At 46.1% G+C, this 22,519-nt stretch overlaps 1 protein-coding gene across 5 annotated transcripts in view; it reads left to right on the top strand.

The window, feature by feature from the left end:
- The window catches only part of GRIP2 (glutamate receptor interacting protein 2), a 261,679-nt gene that overhangs the window by 161,221 nt on the left and 77,939 nt on the right, over nucleotides 1–22,519 (top strand). The window contains exon 1 of one of the 5 annotated variants that reach the window (XM_030227933.2): nucleotides 18,554–19,286. The exons of the other annotated variants lie outside the window; for them this stretch is intronic. Within the exon in view, the coding sequence (XP_030083793.1) occupies nucleotides 19,247–19,286 (40 nt within the window). The 5' untranslated portion in view covers nucleotides 18,554–19,246. Of the gene's footprint in view, nucleotides 1–18,553; nucleotides 19,287–22,519 lie in introns of those variants that run through there. 5 annotated transcript variants of the gene reach the window in all.

Genomic DNA, 22,519 nt, shown 5'->3' on the forward strand with positions numbered 1-22,519 from the left:
TCCAGCTCATGGCCCCAGCAGGGACAGCGGGGCTGGCCTTGCCCTTGGCACCGGTGGCAGCCAGAGCAGCCTGGGCTGTCGGCACAAATGTGCCTCCATCCCTCTGACTGTGCCCTTCAGCACCGGTTTTACTTGGGGGATATATAGATGAGACAGGAATATCTCTTGTGACTCCTCTCCAGTTGCTTTGGAAGGTCAGCAGTACCTGTGCTGCACTTGTGGGTGGTCTCTCTACGACTCTAATAAAAGCTTCATATTAATATTGATCTTAGAATTGAAACCATAATTTGATTGTTAATTAGCAGCTGCACGGTGGCTCGAGCGGTGCTGGTAATAATGCATGGAGGCAGCTTCAGTAGCATTGCCAGCTCTGAACTCTGCAAATAGCACAAATGGAGATCACAGGTCCTGTTTGCAGTTAAAACAGCAGAGGTGCCATTGCTAATGAACACATTTTCTGTGCAGACATTTAGCAGACCAATAATACTGGCACATTTTGAGCCTGTCTTTTGTGACATTGCCTGGAAAGACCTGGAATGATCATGGTGGGAGACTGCCTCCTGGGCACCTGTTGGTGGCTCCTTTTTGCTCTTTCAGGTAATGCAGAAAGGCAGAGTTTAAGGCTTTTAAAGAAATTCTGGATTTAGAGTGATGGGAGGAGAAAATCTTGGAGCATCTCTTTCAGTTCCAGTGGAAAATAATGACTTGGATAAGTTCAGCCAGTCCTTCTGGGATCCTGCCTAGAGACTGAAGTGTAACACAGTGCAGGTACTTTTTGGAAGCCCTTCTTGCTGAGACTGAGCCTCTTGTCTCCCTCTGAGCTGCTCTGGGTCCCTGTAGGGTATCCTGGGATGGGAGAAACTTTTGTTCTGTCTTCATCTGATCAAGAGCAGATCTAAAACATGAGTGCCCACACAGAAGACACTGGGGTCCGTGATCCTAGACTGGAGACAAAGCTTGTGCTGAGTATCTGGGCTGCAAACACAGCCTGGATGCTGAAGCAAGCTCATCAGAGCCATGAAGTAATTTGAAATAGCCCCAGACTCTGTCATGTCTCTGAGCATATTATCTGTCTGAAGAAAACCCACAGGTCATCCTTCCCCACCTGCATTGGCATCACTCTCAGTCCACAACTACAGCTGTCTGTCCTGTGGATTGGCATCCAGGCTCCCAAGTGCTTCTTAAGAAGGGTCTGTGGAGGTAGGAGATGCCATCCAAGCTATCAGTTCCCCTCAGCCTCAAGATGAGGGGATTTGTACACTGTCCCCAGGACAAAGGAAAGAGTGCTGCTCACTTCAGCTGCTTTTCACCCTGCCACAAGGAAAGGTGTGGTCAGCCAGAGTCCCAGGGTTGTGCAGCACTGTGGTGGGAGGTAGTCCCTGCTTCCCACACTGAGAGTCCAATTAGACCAAAGTTCTAAAAGGCAGCTGAAGCACAGCAGAATCATCTTGTCCTTGGGAGATTAGTGGCTGAGTCATGCTGCCTTTGCCCTTCTGTAGCTTGGGAGCTTCTCTTCCTCAAGGGATTTTTCAGTTTTCTTTAAACTTGGACGATTTTTGGGGCTGAATGGCAGAGAAACAACTGGCAGGGCTGGATTGCTTTACTTCAGCTTTCCTCCCACTTTCCTCCCAGCTGCAAGGTGCAATCCAAAACCATTTCCATGTCAACAGCTTTTCCTCTTGGCTGTTTTAGTCTCCATGCCAAGGAAACACAGGTTTCTCAGTTCCTCATTTCAGCACTAACTTAGGCTGGCACTGGTTGTTTCCCCACTATTTGGCTTAGTGGGGTTGGACATTTTCCTTCACTTTTCCCCCTTTCTTCTTTCCTTTTTAAATTTATTAAAAATTCTTCCTAACTGGACAATCTTTGAACATGGGAACTGTTTGGGAGTAGTTTTATCCTTCTGAAATGTAGCTGAACTGTAGTGTACTTACTGCACAGGTACTTGCTGCCCTGGGGAGGGATTTTGCTTTGTGCTGTGCTTGATGTTCTGGATAAGGAGTTATCAGGAGGAAATCTTTAATGGATGTTATTTAGGCTGGTTTGTGTCAAAATAGAAATCCATGGCACAACTGTACTGAACAGTTTGAAGTGTGGCAATCAATACAAGTGCAACCTGTGCAATTTTTAGGTAAGATTCCGCACAATCTTCACTCAAGTTTTCTGAGTTTCATTGAGGCCATGAAGTCCAGCAGTAAAGTTATGATGAATGGACAACTCTACATTCTCTGGAATGTCTCCTGGGGTATGGGAATAGGGTGGCATTTTTGGCCCTCTTCTCCAATTCTTTCCTGGAAAGAAAAATTGGAGTTGTAAAAGTGAAGGCAGAGCCATGCCATCACCCAAGCCATGCTGTCAATCTCTCTGTGACTGGGGAGCAGCTCCCATGTGCAGCTTTGTCAGGGTTCAGAGTCAGCTCTGCCATCCATCACTCTGTGAGTCTGCACTAAGCAGGTGCAATACTGGTGTCTGGATTACAGATTCTCCTCTAATGAGGTGATGGTAGGTGGTGCATGCCATTAACCTTCCAGGCTGTTCTAATTACTCAGTTTCTGATCAGACACAGCTTGTATTAATATGTGATGGCTGAACTCATAGAGTGTTGCTAGAGCACCTTAGGCTCTATAGACTCCAGAGCAGCCTCCTCTTTTTGCTTCCCTCATTCCCCTGCTCCATGCACAAGGAAAGTAAGCCTAAAGCTCAGGCTTGGAAGAAGGGTTGGGGAGGGAATAGGGGCAGAAAACTAAAACTATCATCAAAGAAAAAGCACACTTCAAAAACCTCTCAATTTTTATGAGTTTTTGTTTCCACTTAGTAATTTTCTGTATTTTTCTTCTTTTCTTCTTTGCCTCTTAATTTTTGCCTCGTCAGTCTTGGAAGTTGCTTCCAATGGGACTTTCCAAATTTGCGTCCCCATCATTCACTTACTTTGCTCAAACATTTCTTTAATCCTCTTTTGTCCCTACCTGAGCCCAGCATTTTCACATAGAAAAAAAAAAACTTCTTTCAGTGGTGGATGGTGTTTGCTCTCCAGCTTGCTGGCTGGGTGACTGAACTCCTTGGGCATGCAGTCCATAGAGAGGTGGTGTCTGGGGGCAGGCAAAGAGTGCTTGGGGTGGGCAGTGCTATTGGGGGTGGGAGGAAGTGTCCCCACAGCTCCTGGAGCAGAGCCAGATCCTGGGGCCAAGGGTGGTGGGGTGCACCTGTCTGAACAAGCAAAAGCTCCCCTCTAGAGCAGGTGGGTGTCTATGGTCCTTAGGAGGGACCAGTGGTGGGGCTGGCAGCTGTGGCCTCCAAACTGGAGCAGCAGGAGAAGGATCCCAAAACCTGGGCACTGGGCTGGCTTTGCAGGGTGCTGTGCAGAAACAAAGAGAAGTGGCCCTGACTTCTCCCATTGATCCAAATGTCACTGCAAAGCCTGAGGAAAGATTTCCCAAGTACCATAGATGAGTTGACAGGAAAAGAAGGAAAAGGACTTTCCAAAGTGAAACAGGCACAGTGGGAGACATTGTATTAGCAAGAGAGCTGGTGGTAAACATTGTCCTCATCTTGATGGGAATGCATGGGGAACGTAAACGTTGGTACATTTGCCTTAACATGACTGAAGAGCCTCATCTAAGAAGCAGAGTAATGAATCTGATGTTACTTAGATCTGAACTTGTCCCTAGGCAATGACATTTGCCTCAGTGAAGGCTCATCTTGTACTGTATGTTCATTATAACTGAATTCTGTTTAAGAATGCTCATTGTATAACATCTCATAAAATAAAATCAATTATGCTTCAGCCATCTTATCTCTGCTAAATGTAAAATGGGAATTGATTGTGCCTCTGAGAAGAAAACTCCTTGTAACACTTCTCATCTGTGTCTAAATGTGTTCCTGGTAGGCCAAAACCATTTAGAAACAGCTACAGCAAGGGTTGGATGCTGGGGCTGGATGGGGCTGGTGCTGCCTTGTTCTGTCCTCAGAGAAATTATAGGAAGAGCTCTATGCTGCCTTAATACAGCATCCTTTCTGCAAATGCATTTGAACAACAGTCTGGAGGCCAGGACAAAATGTAATACCTGATCAAATCATGTTCTTGGGGTGTCAGGTTAGTTGCAGGTGCAATGGCAGAGCAGTCTTGTTTAACACATTTTTGTCTTCTGTACCAGGGGATCCAAATGGATGAAAAAGATCAGGAGTGCTGGGCCACAGCATGTGGGAGGGAAGCCTGAGTCATGGGGGGTTATTAAATAACAGCAGAATTGAAATGCCACAAAAGCCTCAACCATGCACCCTTGTAGGCTTCTAATTGTTGATGATCTGCAAAGTCCTGGCTGAACTTCTAAGAGTGTTCCATTTCCCTAGAGGAAAAGAGGAATAAAACAGCCTTTTTTTTTTGTAGCCTCTCAGCTGAGCTATGAGAACATGTCTGACAGAGAAGGCACGGCCTCCCTTGTGCTGCTGGTTGAGATGGGATGGCATCACTGCCCTGAGTCCCCAAAGAGCTTCTCCCCCACCTCTCCTGTGGCACCAAGCAGAGCCCACCTGAGTGCCCTGAAGTTCTCTTGCCATTCTGGTGGTGGTGGCAGTGTCCTGTGCCTCTGCAGGTGAAAGGACTAGGTGCAAAGGGCAGCTGCCCCCTTTTATTCTGGGGGAAATGAGTCCCAGAGAGTGATGCTGGGGAGGGTGGGAGTGTGGGGCAAAGAACTACTGGATGCAGAACTGTTCCTGGTAGTGCTGAGAACCTTTTCCTTTCCCAAAAGGTGAGAGTGCCCTTCTAGTATATAAAGCTCCAGGTTTTATTTCCTGATTGAGAACCATCTTCCATTCATCATCCATTCACCAGGTCTCTTGCTTGCACTTGGATTGGTTTCCAGGCTGTGCTGGAAACTTCCTGCTCAGGGCTGAGGAACATCAGGTTTGACTGGAATGAGGTGTTTTCACCAGGTAACAACTGTCACTTGAGGATTTAGTTGGAAACAATTCAAACCTGGTGTCGTGAGTCTAGTGGGACTCACAGCTCTGTGAATCACTCCCTGGCCTGGCACTCGTGGCCTCAGGGACCTGATGGAGAAGAGCCAAGTTGTGGAGGTGGCTTGTGGAGAACTGCAGCATTCTGTCACCAGGCTGCCCTGACGAAAATAGCTGTGCTTGCCTCAGGTTGAGGCTCTGTGTGATGAGAATGTACAAATTAGGAGCTTACTGCTCACTTTGAAGTCAGCAGAAGAAGGACCAACTTGATCCTCCCTGCTGACAGACCCAAGAGATTACTACTCTTCTTTTGTCCCTAAACCCAGTGCTGACTAATTCTGAAAAAAGACAAGTTTGGGGAGATGTTGGAAGTATTAGCAGGTCACTGGTTAAACCTATGTAAAACTCTCCAGGGCTTAGTTTGAGGTCAGAGCCTTGTCCCCAGATGTAAGACCTGCTTACTGCATGGAAGAGCTCAGACACAAATACCTGCCCCTTCCTCCCCAGCTCCTTGGGGCTCGCAGCACTGCTGGCTCCTTCCTTGCTTCCTTACTGACTTGGTCATCTCTGAGACCCTGTCCCTAAATTTAGCTTCACAAGGACTGTGGATCTTGTCTCTTCTCCCCCCTTCCTCACTTTCAAAAACCATCTTAAAAACTGCACAGCGATTTAAATGGCAGCTTGATGGGAATCCATGGCAAATGACTCTGCAATTAGTAAATCTCTCCTATTGTGACAGCTCTACTATTAAACTGCCATAAATGCCAGGCTATTAATCTGCTGTCTGCTCAATCCCCATGCTTCCCCTTCCTTGTCTGTCCTTTTCACCATTTAATTTTTTTTTTTAAGTTTTAACTGCCTTCCAGCAAGTGTTTTCAGGGAGGGGGTGTGAGGTGGCAGTGGGAGGAAGGTTTTGTGGCACTGTCCTTTAGGAGCTCTTCACCTGTAAGAAAGGTGAGAGAAAACACTGAGCGGTCACCTCTCAATAGCTTTGAAACTTTTGCTAGTTCAAAACTGAAGTGAAACTCCTAATTTGCTGAAGTCCAAGGAAGGTGAAAGGATAGGGAGAGAAGCTGTGACAGAAGCTGGGCAGCAATATTGCCTGGGGAAAAGCCACAGCTGTCCTAATGGCACACTGAACTTTGCAGCTGCCATTTTCTCCATCCCGTGACACAGATGAGCATCACATTTCTGGGCCCATAAATCTCCTCTGTCACCCCAGGGCCTGGGGACAGGCAATGTGCTGGGGCAGAAGCCTGCAGGGCTGCAAACATCAGTGACAGCAGAGCCTCGGATTTCACCCCAGACAAGTGGTGGTATGTTGTGTGAGGGCATCACACTCTTGTGCACTCATCCCTCTGGAAAAGCAGAGGCTGCCAATCCAGGGACAGAGGGAGAAATAACATGCTGAGGAGTGGCTGCTGCAGTGTGGGACTGGAGTAGCAGGAAGGTTTTGCATTTATTCTGAGCATTGAGATCAGCCTGTTGAGGTGACACGTCTGTCCTGGGGTTTCTGCTAGGCATGGCAGCTGCGTCCTCTGCAGTGGAGTGAGGATGAGCTCATTGCAGGGAGGTGTCTGTGGACTGGTGAGAAAACACACAGGAAGGTCCCCACCAGCCTTAAATCTGTGACCTCATGGCACAGAGCTGCTGTTCAGTGTGCTCCTGGTCTCAGTGCAGAGGTTTGCCCACCTTGCAGATCCCCATGTACCACAGTGGCCCACAGAGGAAGAGCTGATGATGGTGCTGTCCACTGCTGCCTGGTAGCTTCACAGAAAATCTGGATGTGTACTTAGAAAATGTGCATGTATAGCTGTCCTGTTCTTCTCCAAATGAAATGACACTGCCCAGTAAGCGACCAATATATTTGCACCTGCTGTTTTGAGAAGAGTGTATCTTGCAGTACTGTCTGGACTAGGTCTTTCTGAAAGCTAGAAAATTTGGGATTCTATGGCCTTTCAACAGCTGGAATATAAAAAAACCGCCTACACAGGGATGGGCCTTGGAAGAGGTAACAGAAAAGTGACCCATCAACACAAAATCTGAAACTTAAAAACTGGTAGGGGGTGAAACAAAGGGAAAAACTCCTCTGATGGGGAATTGCATCTTACTTTTTCAGGCTTTTTCCTCGGCCTCAATGACTTAAACACAGCTGTGATGGCGTAAATCAGCTGCACCATGTAAACACCTAAATTTTTTTTGTGTCCTGTTGCTATAGAAACTTTCCCAAAGCCTGAGTACCAGCACAGCCACTTTGCTGTTTTGGGAACACTGGATGCCTCTGAGCTGGGGGCATCCAGTCCAGAAGATCTCCTGTGGATTTAGGCCTGTTCTGGAAAGGACTTTTTTTGGCTGCTGAGATATTAAAGAAAGTGAAGATCTGCATCCACTTAGTGCCAGCTTTATTCCCTGGTGACAGGAGATGGGTTTCCGCCGAGCACGCTGCCCTCTGTTAACTGCGGGTATTTGGGAGATTCTTAAATCCAGTATTATATCCCTAATTATGCAGAAATCCTTCAATCTGGTGTGTTTCATCTGGAATTATGCTTGACTGTCAAATCCTGCCAAATACCTTCTTAGAGTGAGGGAGGCTGGTGCACTTGGGTCGCTCTCTGCAGAGAGGAGAATCCTGGCCACGAGGCCACGGCTCCCAGCCCTGGGCAGGATCAGCAGGTGTGGATGCTGCTGGAGTGGCTCTGCCAATGTCCCTTTTCACAGGGAACAGCAGGTACACTCACCTTCCCTCACCCATGTGGTCCCAGGGTAAACATTTGTGTTGTTGAAAGCTTCCCAAGTAGGGGAGTGTTTTTATTTGTGGAGTTCTTTCATGGCAGTGTTTCCAGAGAGGTTCCTTCTAACCCAAGTGATTCCATGAAGAAGGGAAAGGAGAGAGTGGTTTGGAGAGGGGATTGATGTGGGAGCTGCAATAATGGCCTGTGAAGAACATTTGTACCTTCCTCCTCCAATACCCTTCTCCTCTGGCTAAATCACTGTACACCAGGAGTGAGTCATTCTGGGGATAACTACAGCTGCATGATCCTTTGTATATTTAATAATGTATTTAATGTAGCTGCAATTCAGATCACAAATACCCTTTGTAATGGTGCGACTACTGCCTAAAAAACATCCTGATGGGCTTGAGGCAATGCTATTTCTAAAGGAATCCAGTTTTTAATTACTTTGGAACACCACATAAAATGTAAGTAATTGTTAGTCAGCCATTCCTGGGCACCATCTATATGCAATGAACTCCAGGAGTGTGTGGTTACTGCAGAGGTGCACCTGAAATCTTGCAAGGAAGCTTTAATGTCCCCATTGTGACCTGCCCCTCAGGTATTGCTTGCTGTTTCAGAGCCTCTGTAGGCTTCACTGCCCTGGTCTGATTGTTTTGATCAAGACTGTTTGATCCTGTTTCTGTCTCCTGACATATGTTCATCAATTCTCAGCTATAAAGAAAGCAATCCCATAATTTTCACTCAAATCTCCACATCCCACTAAGCCTTGTGCTGCTTCTCAGAAATGAATTAATAGTGGAGTAAATGGGGTTTACAGCACAGTATATTTTGGAGAATAAATATTCTTAAGCGATCACTGTGTAAATAATTGGACAGAATATTTCCATTACCAAAAGCTTTTTCTAGGAAGCTGTTCTGTAATGCTAGTTCAGTTCTGCAGTAGGTCTGTAGCTGCATGTCAGGGATGTCAGCTAATGTGGTGGGTGATTACAAAACTAGGTCTTCACAGTGCTTCTTACAGGTTTCAGAAAATAATTTTCTCTGTTCTTTTTTGTTTTCCTTTGAAAAGAAGAAGACACTCAAAGCATCTTTTTGCTAAATATATAGCTTTAAAACTTGGTTTTCTTGGTCGTAATTTATCCAGTGTTGATTCTGGCTTGGATTCTGTGTGTTCATCTTTGTGGAGCAATAAGGTTTTCAGTATTGTTCCCAGTGGCTCTTGCACAGAAATGAACTCTTGGAGTAGGAGGTGTAGCTCTAGAGAGTCAGCTTCTGCAGGATTTTTGTGCCTTTGAGTACCAGAAACAGCACCCAGGAAAGCAATAATGAACAAATCTCTAACTTTTAATGCCTTCTTGCACAAGTAACTACCACTTTTCACCATGTGAACAGCTGCTGGGGTAGCAGAGAGTGTGCACTTGCTGCCTCTTCTCATGAGTAATCTAAAGGTACAAATGATAAAGCATCTTTCCCATAAACTGGGTCACTGGGTTAAGAGAGTTTTGAAAATATCCCCTTCTAACCCATGCCTCTAAGTATCTCAGCATCCATCTAGATTTTAATATGGTCATATGCTCATGATATGTGTGTCTGTCATCTGCTTGCTCTGAGGATTTTCTTCCTTAGTTGAGGAAATACTTTGCAAGATCGAGATCATTGCTGAATGCAGGATGATGCTGTGACTGGCAACAATTCATCTTCATTTGAACACTAAATATTCCAATTCACCAGCTAATGAAAGGCTTGAATTAAGATTGCAACATCGTGACTGTTCCAGGAAGGGTTTGAAAAGGCAATATTGAGCTGTACTTCACACAAATTCAGTTTTTAAAAACTAGCTGAGCTTTTGAAATTTCTGAGTATGGTACCCATTCCCTAGACTCTTGTGTCTTCTGCTTCCATGGGTTTGACTGAGACACTCTTGTATGGGTAGTGTTTGCACTGCTTCCTTTCTGGGTTTGAGTATGTTCTTTTGATCGTGATTCAGCAGAAAATTCTAGGTTTTAGGGAGAGGAGGAATAGGGGAAGCAGTTACTGAGCTGTATTTGCTGCTCTGTCAAAAGAGATGAATCTTCTCTCTAGTTTATAGATTGTTAAAGTTAGGAAATTGATTCAAGGGACTTGAGATGACCTGTTGTCTAGGCAAACATGTCCTTCTCCTTGGCCATTCTAGGGGAAGCCCTGGAGATGCTGTTAGACAGCTCATCCAGGTGGGGCTGGATCCCTTCTCTGGTGTCTTCCTGAGCAGCACTGCTGAGACATTAAATCATCAGCTTGACTTGTTGATTCAAACACTAAATGTTTCCTCCTTCTCCCTTTACCTTCTGGGCCCAAGTGCTCTGTTGCTTTTGTGATCTCCAGTCTGGGCAGGGTGGGCTGGCACACTGTTACTCCTAATGGTGTGGTCTTCCCTGGTCTGATCATGGGGATAGGAAAAGTTGCTTTGTTAACAGGTGTTAGTTACCCTTTGGGACTGGGAATCAGGATCCTGCAAGGAGGTGCCTGTTTTCTGAACAGCAGGAGTGCAGATTTCAGGTGAAGAAGGACTTGGTCTTCCTTGCCCTGCAGCAGCAAGAGCTGAATAGCCACGACCTCATTTTGTTCATTTAAGATGTCTTTGAATGTACCTTTTCTCCCCCTCCCCTCTTTATGAGAAATAGGCTTCACTCTGACTTTTAGGGATCTCCTCTCCTTTAAGTACATCTCTCCCAGACAGTTCACAGGATCAAGCCAACCCCTTTTCCTCATGTAGTACAAATCCCATCCAGTCCAGGTAGTCAAGATTCCCAACTAGCTTTATGGGCAGTCTGTGAGAGCAATAGGTCGTAGTTGTCACTGTGGTTAGCAGAATTAATTTCTCTCTTTTTAAATGGAGAGAAATGGCAGTTGTTCTCCCAACTGGCTCCTTTAAATCTTCTCCCAGCCTAGAGCTTAGCAGCCAGGTCCCAGCCACCTTGAGGCTTGTGCTCTGACTTTTGTGGGATAATGACTTTTCAGGATCATGCTCTGACTTTTGTGGGATAATGACTTTTCTCCCTGTGTCCAAATGACACTGACTACCAGTTACAAAAGGAACATGGTAAATTCATCTGTTCGCTGCTCTCTCTCCAGCAAGATTTATTTCCAACAGGGATTTTTACAGCCCAATGCTGTGTCTTTCGTGATGGGGATGCGTGGTGGAGGAAATTTATTGTTCCCTTCCTAATAGATAGCTGTAATTTCATTTCAGAACAAGCACTTTATGTGCAAGAAAGAGATTCCATTATGCCACCACACACTATTGGGAGCATCTGTGGCAGTGGGGTATTTGGATTAAACAGAGTAAAGGCTGCACATCTGCTGCCCTCCACCCCTATTCACAGAACAAAGTGTTAATCCTAAAGAAAAGAGAGCAATTAGCTTGTAAACCCTTCCTGAACCCACTGGAAGATTAGCCATTTTCAATTAAAGCTTTTCAGCTGGAAAGATAATGGGCTAAAATTTCCAGCTTTAAAAAAAATACTATTATTGACCATGTGGCTTTATTTCTGCCAATTTGCGTCCTTTATAATTAGCTACCCTGGGATAATTAGTCGTGCCTCACACCATACCCCGATCCCCAGTCTCTTCCCTTACAGCACAAACGGGAAGCTGACTTGGTGGTTGGTCTCTTGGCCCGCTGCAGCTCTCTTGGATCCCCTGGTGCTGTCCGGACCCACGCTGGGGATGAGCCTAAGCAGTATTTTATAGGTGACTGGAACGCACCAGTGGAAGGATAAGCCTTTACAGGCTGCTGGGAGCGTGCTGGAACTGCTCCCGGGGAGACCGGCTGGGAGCGGGGAGGCTGCTCCCATCCTGCAAACCTGCACTAACAAGCAATTTGCAGTCCCTCAGGGAGCTCCGCGTGTTCTGAAGCCAAAATACTTCGTAAATCCCCGGTCTCAGCTCTTGGGGGTTACCCGGAGCTGTGTGTGGCTCTGCCTTGCCCCAGCTTGGGAGGTAAAACTTGACAAGCTGGAGCGGCAGCCGGGAACACCGCGCCGGGCACACGCGGCTGCCCCAGCCCGCTCCGAGGGCGGCTGCGAGCTCCAGCGGCCCTGAGCGCCGCATCCCCGGGGCGGTGAGAGCCGGGAGCCCTCCTGAGCCAGCCGGGCAGCCTGACCTGGCTCCAACCCGCGCTGGGAAGCTGCTGCCTGTGGCCTGGCAGCGCCTTTGGGGTCATGGTTGTCTCCTTTCTGTGATCGTTACCCCCGCGCTCCTGCTGCCACCGCCGAGTGTGGCTGTGCCGCTGACCCGCCGTGGGCACTGCTCCTGACCCTCCGTGGGGACAGCCGGGACTGCAGCCGACACCGGCCCGCATCCTCGCCCAGCGCTATGTGCCCACTCAGCTGGGCACCCCTGCTGCGCTGCCCTGTGGCCCGTGCTACCACGAGGTAATGTCGCCTGTTTGGTGGCTTTGGTCCCTGCATGTGACTCTGAAGCACAGCCGTGTGCTGCAGGTAGTGGCTGTGCTAAGGCTGAGCAAAAGCCGAGGAGGAAGGCTGGCCTTTCAGGGAACTGCCTGGCCATGCAGCCTGAGATGCCTCACATGAGGCACCTCCTCAGCCAAGGACTTCTCAATGAGGTGAGCTCACTGAGATATCTGAATGCAAAACCATCCAGAGCTCTGACTCCTGGGTGCAACGTGGGCTGTGCTTTTTCTGAGTCACCAAAATTATTGGTATTGCTTCTAGTTCTTGGCTGTCTCCCATATAGACCTTGGCCAGGTCTCACCTAGCTTTGCCTTGTCTCTTCTAGAAGAGTTGCACAGCATAGATGCTGCATAGTAGCATGCTAGAGCATACACAAAAGCCATTGAAGCTTTTTTTTGGTGGAGGAATATGTCTTGGTGCTCTTGGGATTTCACTGGCCTTATCATGCTGCTGATACTAATATTGTCTTTTGCAGTCAGTGCTTTTCCTGCTATTTCTTTGTTGAAACACATATGAAAATGTGCCTTGGAAAATATTTCATATCTGAGCTAGTTAATACAGCACCTTGGAGAGAAGGTGTCTGATGCAACAGAGTACAAATGAAGGCTCATTAAGCAGGAATTCAGTGATTCTACTGAATGCCCCAGCAATTAAATTTCATCTTGTTTCATATGCAGGTCAGGAGAGTTAGGAAAGAGAATAGAGGCAGCAGAGCAATATGGCTCTGTACTATGCAAATTAGTGTTAACATGGCATTTCATTTATTGTTAATGCATTGTTACACTGCTACTCATTGAAAAGAAACTGTGTGACAAGGGGTAAGACTGATGACCCACTTGCTTATTTTTCCATCTGCATTGGCAGCATTGCCTCTGCAGAGACCAGTGCCAAGATGATCCTTTAAGGGGAAGATGCAGAGGTTTTTCTTCCCACAGGCAGGAGTGGAGTTGGATGCTAAGACCTGTCCTACAGGTTGCTGCATTGCCTCTTTCTCTGTCTTTTGCTCATGTCTGTGGCAATGTCACATCCCTGCCGCTGGAAGGGTCCTCTGTTTGGGCTCAAGCACTGCATCCTTTTGGATCAAGAGGAGGAAGTCCCTACTACTGCAAAGACCAGAGTTCTGGTGGCATGTAATATGGTAAGGGGTTTAGGGATGCTGATGTGCTTTGCAGCCCCATCCACATGCTCACACCTCTGCTCCCTGCCATCCTTGGGGCTGATTGAGCTCTAAGGTTGTGTCCTAGTCTTGTAGGGCTGCAGTTCCTGTTTCTCATTTTCTCTCTATATCTAAAAATCTGTAGCAGAGTATGTTTTCTCTCATCTGTACTTTGATTGTGTTGGAGCTTGTTTCACCTAAATTGCTCACTCATAGTGTGGAAGGAAGGGAGATGCAGGCCAGCTGCTAAAAGACCCATCACTCTTTTCATTCTTGGTCGCATGATTAAAATATGAAGAAGAAACAGCATTTTTGCTGAAGGAGAGATCACCAACAGGACCTTTCAGGGCAGCCACTGGTGCAGATATTGAAATGCCAAGTGCAGCTGCCATGCACTTGCTGTGGATTGGAGTGATGAAATGACCTTAAAACTGGAAATCATTGAAAAGTTTAGATGCTTACTTTGCTTCTTTGCTTACTTGCACTCCAGTGTGGTTGTGATTTTCTGGTGTGGTTTTTTTATTTTTGCTTTGTTTGTTGCTGTCATTCCAGTGCACGGGTCACTAAAAGCTGGGAAGTAGGCATTTTGTTTTCTCTAGTGGTATGGTGCTGCTCTTGCTTTCTGTGTCTGCATGGTTCCTCCAATCACACACGTGCTTGAAGATTTTACTAGTGTCATAAGGCTGTGGGATACCAGCCAGATATATTGCCATGAAAGATTTGAGGGGGGTAAAAAGTAAAACAAATTAGGAGAATTTCTAAAGGGGGGGGGGTGTGTGCTATGTTTATTTTGCCAAGAAAAAGTACTTGTTCTGTACATAAAGCCACAGAAGTAGAGATAAATGGGAGAAATATACTCTGTCTACCTGAAAGTGTAGAACCTGCTTTCAGATGCTGTGCATACAGCTTCCAGAGCTCTGCTCCTTTTGGACCAGGTCATAAACTCCAACCTTGCCCTGGCATGGCTGGTGGTTGTTGTTGTATCTTTAACCTCCTGCTGCATTTCTTATTGCTGTGTCTTGTCAAGCTCATCTCCATTTGGCTTAAAAAATCATTGTAAAGCCAAGATTCACTTTTGTTGGGATGACCTTTGCTAACAAGGTCCCTGAATGAGCTCTTTTGTATCATTAGAGCTGGCTGGGGAATAAAGGACCTTGTACTTTCCTGCAGCCTATTTGTCTTCCACTGTTTCTGTTATCAGCACTGGGGTCTCCAACCCCAGTGTGTCCTACTCTGATTATCCAGAAAAATGTGCAGGAACCATTTTATTGTGCTCTGGTGGTGGAGGGAATGGATGGGGGTCTTGGAAGTCCTTTGCTCTGTAAAGGAGGTACTCTGTAAAGGAGGTACTCTGTCTCAGTGCTCTGCCTGTGTGCATGCAGCATGGCTTCTAATTGCTTACTGGATGGGTCAATCTATCTTTCAGTGTTCATTACCCGTAATAAATTAATGTTTAGGTATGGCTGGTGGAATTTGCACTTGAGGAAAAGAACAATGAAGGACTTCTTCCTCTGGCTCCATTATTAAGCTGTTTAAATACCCTTAAAGATTTTTTTCTTTTCAAGACTCTTGTCCATTTGCCATAAAAATATATTGATGAAACAGTGCATTGCATTTTGGGGTTGTATGTAAAAATCAGGGCATCTGCTTAGACCAGAGATGAGGCCTGAGGCTGATATGCAGTTGTCTGGGGTTTCTAAATAAGCACAACTATGTAAAACTGGAGCAGATGAAATGGAGCAAATGTGCAGCCAGTGGGTAGCTGGGTAATCAGCTGTGAAGTCTCTTCCACCAAGAGAGTGATGGGTCTGCCTTTTGTCCCTCCTCCCCCCTGTCTGTTGCAACCAAAAAATCGTTCAAAGTAGGGTATAGGCTCTCCAAACTTCTTGATTTTGTGCAGAAATGCTTAGAATTCCGAGTAAAAACTGTCTTTCCCAGTAAGAAAACTGGAAGCACTGGGTCTGCTGTGCCAGAAACAAGCCTTGAGAGGGTGGATGAGCAGGAAGATGAGTCCCCAGTCCCAGGGGTTCCTGATGTGCAGGCGTGTATTATTAATTGGAAGAAGTAGGATGGGAAGAAGGAGATGGCAATGGAAAAACTTAATTTAACATCTGAGCTAAAAAAAGTAGAAAGCATCTGTGTCAGTCTCTTCTGAACCTTCCCTAACCCAAAGCAATTTCTCTTGCTATTAATATCATTTTATATGAGGTTGGAACGTCGGTGTTCCTCTGCGCTAAGTGCACGTGGTTGGGGTTTTTCCTCGTCGTCTCCTTGTGGCTCACTCTTCATTATGTTCATTCAGCTGTCTTCAGAGAGTCTCCTGAGACTTCCTAATGTGGAGTGATGTAAGATTCTGTCTCTGTTCTCCACAGCTCAGAGCATGTTCAGTGCTAAATGGTTCACGTCAGGATCTTGTGTGAGCGTTCCACAGTCCTGTGACTTCTGACAAGGATCCTTTTGGATGTGGTTAAATAAGTAATTGTTACAAATACCCACCAAACACTGGACTAAATAATGGATATTCTGAATAGCCTGTGATCTTGCCTTCCTGTCTTGTTTGGATAAAACTCTATTCTGTAAATGTTGTCCCAACCAATTTAGGCCATGTAAGGTTTGAAGCATCACTCCCACCAAGGTCCTGGGAGGATCTGTAAGGCAGCTCTGGGGAAATATGTATGAGATTCATGAGCAGGACAGGATGTGGTGGGTACAAGAAATGCTCTGGTACATGTCTGTGCATGCAAGGGTAGATACTCCTTACTTACAACAAATGAACTTTACTCAAAGGACGGCCTGTTCCTGAGAAGAGTAAATGCCCATTTCTGCAGAGTGAGTGCTTGTTCACAGGCATCACCACTTCAGTATGGATGAGAGCCACGAGCCTGCATGCATGGATGTTTCCAATAGGGACCACCCAGAAGCTCTCTAGTCATGGACTGTCCTCTGCCTGTGATGTCTTTTTCCTTGAGCATTTTATACTGAAGTGGAGGTACAAGAAAGCATTTCCTAAACCCTCTTTCATCTTGGAATGGTAATAAGAGATCAGAATATGCCAAAAAAAACAGAACTGAGATTTTTGTTTTCTTTTTCTTTTTTTTTTCCTGTGAAAAGACTTTTTCAACATCCCACCTCCACAAAATTACCTTATTTTAAAAACCATACATTCGTAGGTGAGGCTTGTATGTAGTGGATATTGCTAGAGCATTTATGGAAAGCTGCTAATTCTGAGCACACAAACCTAAAGTTTATGTCAAGAAGGTACAGGACAATGCACAGACTGTTCCTGAAACATCAAAACTCTACATATTGTTCCTTGAGTTTGTCACCATAGCTTAGGTTGATGCCTCACGCTCTTTTATGACATTTTGATGCCATACCATATGCTTTTGGTCTGCCTTGTTTTGTTGGGGTGTGTGGTGTATCCTTTCCCTTCCCCATTAGAAACTCAAGCTGTTCACTGCAACTGGTTTTAATATAGTGCCACCTGAAACACGAAGAAAGTGTTGTGTTTGTGGATTTTGGCCAGAAACCACAGAGTAAACATCTTTGTCCTCTCCAGGCTCCTGGTGCTCTGGTATCTTGCCAAGCAGCTCAACAAATGCCACCAGCAATTCTGTACTTGAAATGCTCAAATGCCTCTTCCTTCTCCACCAACATCAGAGGAATGGGGCAGCTCCAGCCAGTTCTCATCCACAGAAACAAGCAGCTTCAACTGTGAATTTGAGCTGTGTTCTCACACACTTTTTTCATGCAGCAGATAACCTGGGAAGAATTTTATGGTGGTGTAAACACACAATTATTTTAAATTTTTCTTTAAAACACCATTTTGGAGACATCCATTTCATGGCATCCAAAGCAATTGGCTGTTCTCAAATTTGCAGCTTCTTGTATTTGTGGTGCAACTGGTAATGTTTTTTCCTTTAAGATGAAATTTCTCTGCAGCAAAAGCATTAATAGCTGTGTGAAAAGATTTCTAATTATAAATTTTGCCTCAATTACTAATTAAGTCTATTGTCAGACTGAATAACTTCTTTTAAACAAATTATGGACCAAAATATCTCTTTTGTAAGTAGTTTTTTTTATTACTTAGTGATTTTATTGCTTTTGTAGAAGTTATCCTCTCATGAAACAGCTGAATTTGAACCACAATAGAGATGCTGCTGCATTTCAATCTAAACAAGAGCTCTGGCATTAGGCTGAAACCCAGTTAGCCTCCTCCACACAGAGCTAGGGCCCCCAGGTCTGTAAAAATTTCCTGCTGGCTCATTCAGATGTGTTTAGTTCCTCTTGATTTATCCTGATTTTTTCCTAAGGAAACCAGACTTAACCTTGCTGCCTTTCCATGAGCTTCCTTCTAAATCTGTGACCTCTTGGCTACTTTCAGACAAATCTAGTAGCAGTCTCAACCATGACTGAACCCTCATACAAAAATGTGGATGTCTTTTGTGCATCTTTTAGTCCATGCTCGTCTTGATCTCTCTTCACTGTTTGTGGGTATAATCTTGCTGTTATAGATGACAGTAGTTTTGAAGGGAATAGGGTGGCTATGGAGAATGCTGCCATGAGCTAGTTAGCACAGTTTGCATCTCACAGCCTGGCTGAGAAGGGGACCTGCACAGTGCTGGAGGCAGGATCTGACCCTGTGCACGCCCTAATAGCCCCATGGCCAGGGCATTGGCATGCTCTGGATCTTCAACAATAATCAGCCAACTTTTCCATTTGAATAGTAAAGGAAGGAGACCCTGGTTTGCTGCAACCATTTCTTCCTAGGCCAGTGCCCTCTCCCCGCCCACAGTGCAGGGTCAGCATTTTCGAGGGAAGGCATGAAGCGCCTTGTCCTGGAGGGCCAAACTCCCTGTGACCAGCTGGGTCCCCGCACTGCCTTCAAAGCCTCCTCTCGCCAAGATCTCAACACAGGACTTGCATGCCTTCTGCCCCTGCTGATTCCTCTGCCCTTCCTAAGGAAGGGTTAAACCGAGTTCTCAGCAAACGCTGTAGGGAGGACACAAGGCTGCAGCCTCAAATTCCCTTACGAGCACCGTATGTGTGTGTGTTTGGGAGGCACTGTAATGCTTTGACAGCAGCTTGACATTGCCTTGAAAGGTGCTGGAGGCTCTGCAAGCACTTGCCAAGAGGGGGTGGGGGAAAGTGTGTCAGGCAACACTGCAGTCGCAGCCTCTTCTTGTGCTCAGCCCCGCTGCTGCTGCTGCTGCAACTGCAACTCGGGGGCTGCTGCGCGGCTCCGCTGCCGGCCAAGTTCTGGCGCTGAGCGCTGCGCGGGGGCAGCGCTGCCTCCGCCGCAGCACCGCCTGCCCGCCCCCTCCCGTCTATGCCTTTTTTTATTCCCCCACCCCCCGCCTGAAATGCCCATGAAAGCCTCCGAGGGGCTCGGGCAGGAAGGGGCCAGCGCATCTCCATGGGATGATGCCCGCTCTCCGCCGGCGGGGCGCGGGGTGGAATTCCGCCGGGAATGAAGTGCTCGCTCGACATTTGCTGCATCTGCCGGAGCGTCAGGGTTCAGTGGCTGCCTCCCCTTCAACCAGCTGTTCCGGTTAATCACTGCGCTTCCAACTTTTGCTTGGCAATGCCTGATGGACAGTGGAGCCGAGAGAACTAGCGCCGGATTTTTTGGACCTCATTTAAAAAAACCCCATACCCTTCATTTTCCCATTTCTGCCCAGGACTGGCGAGCCGCACGTTAAACAGCCGTGTAAATATATTTCTTCCTAAAGGATTGCCACATTTCTGAGTCCTCGCAAACTGGAGAGCCCCGGACGGTTGGTGCTCGATCTCGCTGCCGGGCAGTGCGGGAGCCGCTTGTGCGCTGCAGCCGCGCTCGGCGGTGGGAGGCAGCCCGGGCTGCCCGGGAAGGGATTCCAGCGCAGGCAGGGAGAGAACACTGAGCGGCTCTTACAATTAGTTGAATGATTTGATAGATAGCTGCAGACATGCTTTGTGGACTGAAAAAGGATTTGCAGTCAGACTTTGGTGAGTGAGCCTCGTCTGGATTTTTTTTCTGCCCTTGTCCGGTAGTTTACTTTTGTTTAATCTGATTTTCTTTACGCATCTTAAATATCATGAACAGTTTCATGTGCTTCTTTCGAAATGGTTTTAGAAATCCAAACCGTTGCATGCAAACTTAATTGCTGTGATTTGTGAAATATTCTTGGCTTCTCTGTAAAGAATTTCTCCCAGTGACCACTGGAGAGTACCCTTCAGGCTGCCTTCTCTACCTGGAAGACTGGCAGTCACAGGCGCTGTTCTTATGGCACCTCAGATATTGTGGAGCCTTTACAGCTGTTTTGTCTTTTTAAAAACAAAATCTAAATGTAGCTCCTTATTTTCCAGGCTCAGTGTGTGAATGGTCTGGGCGTTCAGCAATAGTGATTAGGGGGCTGGGAAAGAAGAGGGGAGAAGGGACTCTGCTGAATGTGGTGGGATCACTGCCATTGCCCCCCCTCTGGTATAGTCCACTGTTACCTTGTCTAATAAATATTTCAGCTCCTGCTGGAAATCTGCCATTTCAATGAGCTGCTAACCCCTGCTTTATACATGAATTCACTGTTACTGTGAAGTATAAAAAAAATCTATTTCATTTCTACCAATGAGTACATAGATGAGTGTAGAAGGGCACCTTTACAAAGGGCAGGCATCAAATTCCGGCCCCATTCTTTCCAGAATGAACAGGCTCTACTATTTCTAACTGAGTGCAATATTCAGGTACTTTGTTGCATGCTGTAGCTCTGCTTGTTGCAGCTGAATGTGCTGCATGGAGCTTGTCTTCCGCTCTGATGCAAGCATTTCCCTTCTGAAAGCAAAGACGTTGGAGTTGGAAGTACAGAGGTAATTTATGGTTTCTGAATCATTTTGTACTGCCTGAAGTGATGTAGTGAGACTCACTTTGTCCTCTCCTTGGCATCAAGAAGCCCTAAAGCATGAAACCTAACTTTAGAAAATTGTTTTTCCTCCCTAAATCTGAGGGTAAGATAAACCAGGTGGAAACATCTTAGCCTGGCTGTGTTGCCTAATCCCACGGATAGTGACTGGAGGCAACGTCCACCTACTGTACCAGCACAGCAAGAAGCATTTTGGGAGCTTAATTTGAAGCTGCCAGAGACACGTTGATGAATCCTGATAGGCTCAGGGAGTCTGGGCGTGTGACTTGGCAGGAATGTACTTGTTCCATGGAAAGATCAAAAGACAACTTGGCAGAATCTTACGCTGCTCTTGGGGTTGAGCCAGGATCTGGGCCCTGGTTTGGAGGTGGCTGACACTGAGTGTGCTCGAGGGGTCTCCTTGGTGCCACCAGCCACAGAGGGGGTCATTTGTGAAGCCTTTCCAACGTGACACCAGAGACATCTGGTGCTTCAAGATGGCTGTGTGGATGCAAATGGTGATGCTGTCTGGATGCTGGGTGATCAAATGAGAAATTTTCCTGATGTCAGCCCCAAACATTTCTCGAGAATCTTGGGCCAATGTTGTGTCATGTACAAGGGAATGGTGCAGGCACTGGGTGGGTAAGGAAGTCTTTTTCCCTGGTGTCATACCCTCACACCTTATGCTTGTGGTGATCCTGAGGACCAAGATCATGGCTTTCATGGGAATGCTTTCTGGAAATCTACAATGGAAGCAATGAAGGGAAGTGCAATCTTACCACTAATTTTAGCATTTTAAGTGGAATAGGCAAAACCAAATGGATTGTTTCAAAGAAGCACCCAGACATTTCAGAAGTGCTTTTTGAGCCCACCACCATTAGGGTATTGGTGATTTCTTTTCTTGCTGTCAGTTGCTTTCAGACATTTTTTGATGGGACATTTTAATCATAGAGAGATTTTGTGTGTCCTTCAGAATGGAAGGGTCAGAAAACACAAAGTAGCAGTGATGTTTTATGGGAAGTGGTGTTTATTTTCTATTTAGAGTGAATGGTTTTGCTGCTAGCAAGGTGATTGTATTTCCACAAGAGCCTTTGTAATCCTGATGTTGGAGGACTTCCCTGGAATCCTTTATGGCCTTTCTGAAGTCCAGGAACATCCTCTATGTTTTGCTCCAGCAAACTTCACATTCAGTTAGTCCTTACTGCAGGATCACTGCAGAAATGTGCAGAGCAACAGAACTCACTGGATCTCCTTCGTGCTGCTCCAAGTGACCCACTGAAGATCCCATCCCAAACCAGCCCATGTCAAATGTTAATTGAGGACAGCACAGACACTTCAGAAGACCGTTTGTCTTTCAGATGTATCCATTTGGGTGACTTAATTATTTTTGATTTTTAAAAATACAATTTGTATAGAAGGCAAAGGAAGAATAAAGATAGTAAATGAGTGAGGATGTTCAGTGCTTTTCTGTTTGGGTTTGCTGTTTGGTTTTGGGGTGGGGGTTTTTTTGTTGCCATTAGAAGCCATGCTTTTAGCATGAGATGGACTCTCTGCGGGCCAAGGAGTGCAGTATTTCCTGTCCTTTTTCCAGATGGGCAAACTGCACCCTTTATTGCAGGGTGGGAATGGCCAGAAAAAGAGACCTGTTAATAGGTCTCTGCCCCTTCCTGCTCTTGGTTTTCAAGGGATCAGCTCTCCTGTTCTCTCACTGCTGCCAAATAAGCAGAGGAAAGGATAGGAAAAAACATGCCTGAAAGGGATAGAAAAACTAATGTGAGGAGCTAGAATAAGACAGGAGGAAATCTTCATAGATAAATCTCCTAGGAAGAAAGATTTTATCTTTGTTATTGAAGAATTCATCACAATAGTGCTATTTAATATAAGTCCTGCTCATCAGGCTGCTTACGTCACTTGTCAGCTTTGCCTCAGTTGCAGCCAAATGAAAGATTAAGAGAAAAACTAACTGGGGTGTGTGCACCAAGACAAACATCTCTGGGTCTGAATCAATTTCCTTGAGCCAAAACTGGGCAGAAAGAGTTTGTGCTGTTCCTCTGCCTTGAGATAGTATCATCCACACCTGTGATATCACCCATCCACATTGCATTTGAATATATCCAATCTGGGAACACCGCATCAGCTCAAATTAATTCATTACTCTGAAATATTAAGGAAAAGCTTTGCTTACTTGTAATTTCAGTGCCTTTGTATTCCATCCTGACACAGGTGACAGATTACTCCTTTCCCTCTGTGCATCACGTCCAAATATCTGAAGAGAGTAATAATACTTTTTTTCCTCCTCCCTCTCTTCTTTTTAGCATGAACAACTCATCTCTCCCCCAGCTCCAG

This window comes from Serinus canaria, chromosome 12 (genome assembly GCF_022539315.1).
Source record: "Serinus canaria isolate serCan28SL12 chromosome 12, serCan2020, whole genome shotgun sequence".
Lineage (NCBI taxonomy): Eukaryota > Metazoa > Chordata > Aves > Passeriformes > Fringillidae > Serinus > Serinus canaria.